We start from the raw sequence: 9,871 nt of genomic DNA on the forward strand, positions 1-9,871 counted from the left end.
ATAGACACAGAGAACAAACTAATAGTTCCCTGATGGGAAGGGAGTTGGGGAGCCTGGGTGAAAATGGGAAGAGATCAAGAAGTACAAGTTGGTAGTTACAAAATAGTCATGGGGATGTAAAGTACAGCATAAGGAATATAGTAAATAATACTGTAATAGTTATGAATGCTGCAAGGTGGGTGCTTATCAGGGTGATCACTTCACAAGTTATATAAATGTTGTACACCTGAAGCTAATATTTTATGTCAACTATAATTGAAAAATAAAAAATTACAAAAATTTAAAAAGATTTTATATATTTTTATAGAGAGGGTAAGGGAGGGAGAAAGAGAGGGAGAGAAACATCAGTTGGTTGTCTCTCGTATGTTTGGGACCAAACCCACAATCCGGGCATGTGCCCTGACTGGCAATCTTACCAGCAACCTTTTGCTTTATAGATTGATGCCCAGCCAACTGAGCGACACTGGTCAGGGCTAAGAAAAAAAAAACTTCCAGGTTTGACTTTGGTACGCAGTAGGAAAGTGGTACACAGTAGGGAAAGAGCTGAAGTTGTTTGTGTAACAAGGGATTGGTGGGTCATCAAATGCAAATATCTGTTTAATTTGCATAGCATTTCTTTAATTTCTCTAATGTGATCTGAACCCTTTGGTTAGAGAATGTCTTGATGTGGTGAAAGTAAAGATGTAGAGGTAAGTTCATCGTGTTAGTGGTGCTTTAAATCTATGAGGACATGAGAATGGACATAGAGTAAGAGGTTCTGGTGACCTAGTCATAGACTAGATGTTAGGTGAACACAGAATCTTGTTTGAACTTCTTGTGAATGGAGCCCAGTTGCTCAGTACTATGAGTCTCACCCATCCTCCTGCATGTATATTGGATGTTTCAGAACTCAGTGGTCTTTGAGGACGTGGCTGTGGACTTCACACTGGAGGAGTGGGCTCTGCTGGATGCTGCTCAGAGGGATCTCTACAGAGATGTGATGCTGGAAACCTTCAGAAACCTGGCCTCAGTGGGTAAGAGTGACATTGTTCCTTCACTTAGTTCCCTCTCACTTTAGAGAACATGCATTTCTTGCATATCAAGACTGTTCCCAGGTATGGCATGTGGAAAGGAAATACACTAATTAATAAGACATTGTCACAACTGTCATAGAGCTAGAATCTAATAGTTCCTCCATGAGAATGAGAATCTATATATTAAACTGAGTTTTTCTTTTTGTGTAAAAAGTGTCATCAGTGGTTATAGGTTTCATGGACCATTAGAGGGCCCAGGGAAGTTTGTTTTTTGTAACTTTGTGAGAATTATAGTGTTTATTAAACTGCTTATCATTTTGACCCCTTGTACTGTTATTGCTGAAGTTGTGACACAGCTAACTTCCTCAGCGTCTTTTTTGGCTAACAGGTACCTTTATTCTTGTAAGATGTGTCCCCTTTCTGTTTTCAGATAATGAGACACAATTTAAGGCCAATAGGCCAGTTTTTCAGCAGGATACTTATGAGAAAAAGATGTCCAAGGAAGATAAAATGGCAAAGTTCACCAAAAATTCTTGGGTCTCCATCTTAGGAAAAATTTGGGAAGAACTTAGTGTTGAAGAGCAGCATACAAACCAGGGGAGATATCTGAGGTGAGTTGCATTCCCACAGGGATCTTAGTATGTCATGAAATTAAAAAAGCAAACAAACCAACAACCCTCATAAGCCTTGATCAAATTTGTTTATTCACAGATTTTCACACACAAAACATTTCCTTAAATGTGACATAGGCCCTGACTGGTGTGACTCAGTGGGTTGGGTGTTGTCCTGCAAAACAAAAGGTAGCTGATTTGATTCCTGGTCAGGGCACAGGCCTGGCTTGGGGTTTGGTCCCAGGTCAGGGTATGTACGAGAGGCAATCAATCGATGGTTCTCTCTTGCATGGATGTTTCTCTCCCTCTTTCTCTCCCTTCCTTCCCCTTTCTCTCTGAAAAATAAAATAAAATAACATAAATGTGACATAGATGTTAAGGGTTAGAAACAGTAGAAGAGAATTAGGAGAAAAGCCTGTGTTTAAGAAACACTGTTTTCATAATGGCTATGGTCAATCCATTGAGTTCATTCCACTTTAAAATACGTCTGGTTAGAAAACTAACATATTCACTGAAATTCATGAAAATGCAATTCTAATATTAGTAAGTATTAAGAAATTGTTATTATTAATAAACCATTACAACATGTTTCTCATTTTTTAACAGACATCATGTGGTGGAGAGACTCTGTGAAAGCTTGAGTCAGATTTCAAATCTTAATCTGTACCAGAAAGCTCTTACTGAAGTAAAGCAGTATGAATGCAGCGCATATGCAGAAGTCTTCATGCATCATTCATCCCTCAGGAGTCACGTGGCCATTCACACTGGACGCAAACCATATCAGTGTCAGGAATGTGGGCAGGCCTACAGTTATTGTTCACACCTAAGAATGCATGTGAGAACCCACAAAGGGGAGAGGCCCTATGTATGTAAGTTATGTGGAAAAACCTTTCCACGTACTTCTTCCCTCAATCGGCATATAAGGATTCATACTGCAGAGAAAACCTATGAATGTCAGCAATGTGGGAAAGCCTTCATTGACATTTCAAGTCTTACTAGTCATGTGAGAACGCACACTGGAGAGAAGCCCTATAAATGTAAGGAATGTGGGAAAGCCTTCAGCTATTCCTCAACTTTTCGAAGACACATGATAACACACACTGGAGAGAAGCCCTATAAATGTATGGAATGTGGGGAAGTCTTCAGCTACTCCTCAACTTTTCGAAGACACATGATATCACACACTGGGGAGACACCACATAAATGTAAGGAATGTGGAGAAGCCTTCAGTTACTTCTCAGCTTTTCGAAGACACATGATATCACACACTGGAGAGAAACCCTATGAATGTAAACAGTGTGGGAAAACCTTCATTTATCTCCAGTCCTTTAGAAGACATGAAAGGATTCACACTGGAGAGAAACCCTATGAGTGCAAACAGTGTGGGAAAACCTTTATTTATCCCCAGTCATTCCGAAGACATGAAAGGACTCATGGTGGAGTGAAACCCTATGAATGTAACCAGTGTGGGAAAGCATTCAGCCACCCCTCATCCTTTCGGGGACACATGAGGGTGCACACTGGAGAGAAACCTTATGAATGCACTCAGTGTGGAAAAACGTTCAACTGGCCCATATCCTTACGAAAACATATGAGAACACACACTAAAGAAAAGCCCTATGAATGTAATCAGTGTGGTAAAGCCTTCAATTTGTCTGCTTGCTTTCGAGAACATGTGAGAATGCATCCTGGAGACAAATCGTATGAATGCAAACTGTGCGGGAAAGCTTTCTATTGCCACATATCCTTACAAAAACATATGAGAAGGCACACTGCTGAGAAACTTTATGAATGCAAGCAATGTGGGAAAGCATTCAGTTGGCCCGAACTTTTGCAACAGCATGTGAGAACACACACTGCAGAGAAACCTTATGAGTGTAAGGAATGCGGGAAAGTCTTCAAATGGCCATCGTCTTTACCAATACATATGCGAATGCACACTGGAGAGAAACCTTATGAGTGCAAGCAATGTGGGAAAGCCTTTAGTTGTTCCTCGTCCTTAAGAAGACATATGAGAACACACACTACAGAAAAACACTGCATATGTAAGGCAGGAAGTCCTCCCGCAAAGGAGTTCATGCACAGTGCTTCAGAAAATTCACACCAAGAGAGAAATCTTATGAAAGTTGTAAATATGGTGTTGCCTTTATGAGTACCTCATCACTAAAGTGGACCCATAGGGACTGCATTTCCAGTTCTCTTGCACATAAACATGTGAAAAATAACTCTCCAAGTACTCAGCTATAGTACATAAAATTCGCATGTAATGTTTTTTCTTATATTCCAGTAAACAAAACTTTTATCTTTAGTTTGTGGACTCATAGATGATTTGAAGTGTATTTTCAATATGAAAGTACTTTTAATTTCTTCTTTAATTTGTCCTTTAAGGGGTTATTGGAACAATGCCACTTTGGTTTTGTTGGACTTTTCTTACTGGCTTAATGTGGCAGATATTGGATATCACCCATCATATATTTTCTACCTTTATTATTGAGAGTATTTATTTATTTTTGACCAGAGGAGCCTTGTTCCATTTTTCTTATAGTGTTTATAATTATGAAATTATATGAATTGTTGTTTTTAACTTCTGCCCATCACTGTTTGTTTTTGTTTGTGATTGGGAACTGCACAGAAGGCATTTACTAAGAGACACTTATGACCATGAGATAGCGAGTTTGAGATGGTTCTTTTGGATTGTTCTACATCAACAGTGTTAAGAACTACATTTCCCAGAGTCCCTTCCCTTTATGATTCTGTGTTCTAATTCACCAGTGGCCCAACTTGGCATGAGATTTGGAAGGCAGAAGTGAAGAAGCCATTACTAAGTTTTTGGAACCACTTTCACGTGTGATAGAAAGATGCATAGGGACTTCTGGTTACCAGATTTCAGCCCATTTCCCTGATTTCTTTGCCCTACTAATCAAGAGTATCAAAGGAAACAGCACGTCTTTGATTTCCATGTTCCTCAGAGGTACAGGCTTCCATAGATAACTCCACGAGCTCTGTATCAAGGGTCCACTTGTGTGGATAGGCACTTCCAATTCGGATTTTCCTAGAAACTGTGTGGTGTCCTCCAGACCACTAATTCAAACTCATGGTTAGTGATCTCTAATGCTACTATTCACCCGTATCTCTAGATGGTAACATAGTTCCTGAGGTAATTTGTGTAGCAAAACTGTGTTCTTAATACTTTTAGTGACTCTCTGATCCTGCCTCCACCACAAAACTACAATGTTGCAGCAAAATAAAATGACACTTAAGATTTTGTTAATCTGTTGCATTTTTAAGTGACTGACCCAGCTTTTCTTTGTGAGAACCAACCCCTTCCTCATAAATTAAATTTTGGGAGATTTGTTACACAACTAAATGCAGTTCCATCATATAAATTTAATTATGTTCGTGTGTCATTAAAAACAATGTGTATTTTCAAGGAAAATCTGTAGATGTTTTAGAAATATTCTACTTACTGTGTTTTCAAATCAGTGTTATAGTATTTGTTTCCTAGGGCTGCTGGAGCAAGCCACCACAATGGAGAGGCTTGGGACAACAGAAGCTTTTGTCTCATAGTTTTGTAGGCAAAAGTCCAAAATCCCGGTGTTGGCAGGACCAGCTTCCTCTGAAAGTTCCAGGGAAGCATCTGTTCCAGCTCTCTCCAGCTTCTGGTGGTTCATTGCCTTGTGGCCGCTTAACTAACCTGCACAGGGCATTCTTCCTGTGTGCATTCCTGTCTTTCATGTGGCACACTTCTTGTAAGGACACCCCATACTGGGTTAGGGCCCACCCTTCTCCTGTCTGTCCTCATCTACAACAACACTGTTTTCTCCCCATGACCCATCCCAGTCTCCAGAGCCACCCTGCCACTGCCCATGTGCACTTCTAACCTCTGTGCTCTGTGTAGTCTCAACCCCAGTGGCCTGTGAGAAATGGAGATCTCAGAGTCTGCAGAGGCCGATCACCTTTTAAGAAAAAGCCTGAAGGCACCTGGAAGTTCAGCCTTACTGGAAGTGCTTAAGGTAGGTCAGGGCAGTGGTCCCCAACCTTTTTGGCATCAGGGACCAGTTTCATGGAAGACAGTTTTTTCCATGGAGGAGGGGGAGCTCAAGTGGTAATGTGAACGAAGCTTCCCTCGCCCACCCACCCCTTGCCTCTTGCTGTGTGGCCAGTTCCTATCAGGCAACAGACTGGTACCAGTCCCAGATTGGGGACCTCTGGGTCAGGGGACCAGAGACTCAGCGAAGAAGCTGCACAGGGAAATAGGGAAGCTCAGTACCCACTCTTCTTGGGACAGCTTCCTGTCCTCCTTTGGGTCCTGCAAGAGCCATCTCTGGTCCAAGCTCCTGAGGTGGTTACCCTCTGGCCTCCATGAGAACTTTGGGGCCACTTAGGGCAGAGGGAACTGGCACATGAGACCAGCAGGCTGAGGGGACCCTAATGCAGGACACGTTGGCTGTCAGTCAACAAGATCGACAACATCACTGCCCTCAGTGAGTGGAGTGACAAACAGTCAAAGTGATTAATGCATTTCTGGAAGAATCCTAAAGCTGCAGAGGTAGGGATGAAACATAAACCCAGCCACACTGGGCCCCTGACTCTAGCTCAGGCCCGCCCCCTGTGGTTCTGATGTAAAGAGACTTCTTGTATTGTGCAGATTCAGGAAGTGTTAGGGCCCCATTCCAAGAGGAGAGAAAGAAGTAAATGATGTTGGTTAGTCCTAGGTAGGTAAGAGCTGTTGCAGGAGTGGTGCAGAGGGTCTGGCTGTGTGTCTCTGGAGACATCATCTTTGCCAGTGAGTCTGAGTTTGTGTGTCTGTGTCTGGGTGTACCCACATGTATGTCCCGGAGACAGAGTTTGTGTCATACCACCCTGTGTCTATTTGAGAGAATTCAGGTGTTCAAGTGGTGGCTTTTTAGTCCTGGCAGGAGCGTTTGTGATTGTCCGTGTGTCTTACTGCAGAGCAGTAGTGTTGCCCCACTGTGTTTACTGAAACCCAAATATACAGAAGCCCACATGGACTTACAAGTGATTTGTATTTAACTTCAAAGATGCAAAGTTATAATAATAATAAAATTTAATGAAATATTAAGAAGTAGAAAGCTTCATAGTTATTTTTAACAGGTTTTCATGAGCTCCAAAATTTCACAGATTGCTTACTTCTGCAGTGACAGCATGGCACATGCTGGCAGTAATTTGGACCCCTCTAGATTTTCTCACATCTAGATTTCTTTCCAAATGTATTGATATTTTTTGACTCTAGTTTTCTAACCAACAGTTGTTCTACCAGATAAACTCTTGAATGATAATTGTCAAATGATGAAATATTGTAGACGGTGATCATTGTTGTTAAAGGAAAAGAAGAGATGACAACAAAATGGCTCTTCAAAGCGTCTGTAATATAATGTGCTTAAGACAATGCCATCTTGTTAGTTTTTCAGTTGGACACCAAAGTGAAACTGCTGTGTAGCAAGAGTATGAACACCATTTACATTTCAATTTGAATTTATTCAATCTTCATATCATTATTTCAGTAAAGTTTTGTTTCCAGATATTTAAATTTACATCATTTTGTTTGTGTAAAATAAATGTAAGCACTCACTATTTCTGCATGAAGACTTTCTTGATACTTTGTCCTATAAAATCTCTTTCTTCAGCCTAAGCAACCCCAGAGAACAGATCATTTCTGCTTAATAAATGGTATGTTTTGCCTGACATTAACTTGTGAACTGTGTAACTTTTAAATGTATTGTAAATGTGTAAATAACTGTTAGTTCAATTATGTTTATTACATGCTGCAATAAGCATTTATTTTCATGCTCACAGGTTTGGCCATTGCTTGGGTATGTTACCCAAGGGTCAGGTCTCTTCAGGTCCATTCTGGAAGCAAAACTGGCTGTGATCCAAGTCTGTTCATTCTGGGGCTGAAGCTTAATCAATAGCACCTTGGGGAAGTTTCCTCATGATGGGTCACTCAAGGTATAGAGGAAAGCCAAATGCACAACACGTTTCAGGGTTTTTTTCATAGTATTTGCTCACATAGCATTGTCTTCAGCAAATTACATGGCTCAACATGAAGGGGAAAAGAGTTACAACCTTATTACCTTGAGACACTGCTAGATTGTTTCAGAGGGCAATGAAAAATGTGAATCAATAATGCAATCTCCCACATTACCTGAATACCCCTTTGGGAAAGAACTTTCATTACACAGCATAATTATACAGAATGTACTTTAAAAATCCTTTCATAAGTAGTTCTCTGTTGTTTATGTTTAATATTTTAGGAAAATTCAAACTTTGTGTAAGTAGAGAGAATGGTTTCAGAAAATCTCATAATACCCATTACCAGCCTTCAACAATTTTCCATCAGCTTTTTTCCCTACAACACCCAGTTCCCTCTGGATAATTTGAAGTGATTTTCAACATATCATTTTATCCTTTAATATTTTGGAATGTATCAGTTTTTTTTTTAACATAACCATAATCAATGCCTTTATGACACCTAACAATTATCTCTTAACATATTCAAATATATAGGCAGTGACCAATTTCTCTTATGGTCTAGATAATTTAAAAAAATATTTTAAATTTATTTTTAGACAGAGGGGAAGGGAGGAAGAAAGGGAGAGAAGCATTAATATGTGGTTGCCCCTCACACGTCCCCAGCTGGGGACCTGGTCTGCAACCCAGGCATGTGCCCTGATTGGGAATTGAACTGGCAGCCTTTGGTTCTCAGGCCAGCACTCAATTCACTGAGCCCGACCAGCCAGGGTTGGTCTACATAATTTTAAAACCTTTGTTGTTGGATCTATATATTTAAATTTATTCTTTTCTTTTTTATATTTAATATATATTTAACCCTCACCTGAGGATATATTTACTGATTCTATTTATGTACTTATTTTTTAAATATTTATTTTTTTAGAGGGGAAGGTAGGAAGAAAGAGGGAGAGAAACATCAATGTGCAAGGGAAACATCAATTGGTTGCCTCTTGCACGCCCCAACCCAGGACCTGTTGACAACCCAGGCATGTACCCTAACCAGGTACCAAACCAACGACCTTTCCGTCCATAGGCCGGGGTTCAGTCCTCTAACCCACACCAGCCAGAACTGGTTTTATTTATTTAAAAAAATTTTTTTAATCCTCACTTGTAAACATTTTTCTTCCATTGCTTTTAGAGCAAGAGAAAGGGAGAGAGAAAGAGAAACATCGACTGGCTATCTCTGGTATGTGCCTGGACCAGGGATCGAATCCACAACCTACATATGTGCCCTGACCAGGTATGTGCCTCAACCTTTTGGTGCACGTGATGACGCTCCAACCGACTGATCCACCTGGCCAGGGAGGCATTCATTTAAAAAAACAACAAAAATATATTAGCTACATATATATATTTATTTTTAGCTGTATTTTAAATACTTTATAAAATCAAATGAGTAATATATTTTTAATGGGAAGCCTCTTCTATACATGCTAATCCTCTGAGCACTACTTTTTATAGAGGACAATACTTTTTGCAAACCATAAAACGCGTATATTTTTACTTTTGTTTGTAAATAAGTGGGGTGGGAAATAATGGGCAAGGCTTCAACAATGTCAATGGCCAAACATCAGAATTATCCAGACTCTGCATTTCACGTGGTGACATCATTATTAAATGTCTGTGTTCTTAAAAAGCACAGATCCGTGGGGGACTTCGCAGTGCCAGGTCAACTCCTGACCTTTGGAGGACCTCGGGCCTTTCTGTTTCGGCCCAGTCTGTTCTAGGTGGCCTTCTTTCTCTGGAAGGGGTGGGGGATGTCGCTCTATGAGGAGACCGAGTCTGGATGGAGCAGGTGCCTCCGAATGACTCCTAAATACACGCGGGTGACTCAGAACTAGTTATAGGTGAATGCGGTCGTTGTTGTTCAGGCCCGCTGGGAAAAGGCAGTTCTGCTGGCGGGGAACTGTCCATTCGGGAGCGCTGGGGTGGCTGGTTAACTGTGCGAGGGAGGGCTGGGCCTGAGCCTGGCGCATTATCCAATCAGTCTTTGGGGGGGGGGGTGGCTGTGCCCGGAGGACTGTCCAATCAGGTGGCGGGCGTTCTTCCAGCCACATGGACGTAGCTCTGCTGCAGCGCCCAGGCGGCCCCCTGTACTCTCAGTTGCTCCCACCTGCTGGGTCACTGGGAGACGACGAGGCGAGAGCCTCGAGCTGGGCCACGAGATGGTGAGTGCGGCGGTGGGGAGGAGCCTCCACCCTTGGCAGTGGGTGG

At 41.4% G+C, this 9,871-nt stretch overlaps 1 protein-coding gene across 1 annotated transcript; it reads left to right on the forward strand.

Moving 5' to 3' along the window:
- Positions 1-877: 877 nt before the first annotated feature.
- On the forward strand, positions 878-7,278 carry ZNF555 (zinc finger protein 555). Its single transcript, XM_090289247.1, has 3 exons — positions 878-1,013; positions 1,444-1,624; positions 2,231-7,278. Exons 1-3 carry the CDS (start codon positions 878-880, stop codon positions 3,774-3,776), a joined length of 1,863 nt encoding a protein of 620 aa, XP_090145373.1. The 3' UTR covers positions 3,777-7,278.
- Positions 7,279-9,871: the final 2,593 nt, after the last annotated feature.

Source organism: Furipterus horrens, unplaced genomic scaffold (genome assembly GCF_987537825.1).
Source record: "Furipterus horrens unplaced genomic scaffold, mFurHor1.1.pri manual_scaffold_10, whole genome shotgun sequence".
NCBI classification, from domain to species: domain Eukaryota; kingdom Metazoa; phylum Chordata; class Mammalia; order Chiroptera; family Furipteridae; genus Furipterus; species Furipterus horrens.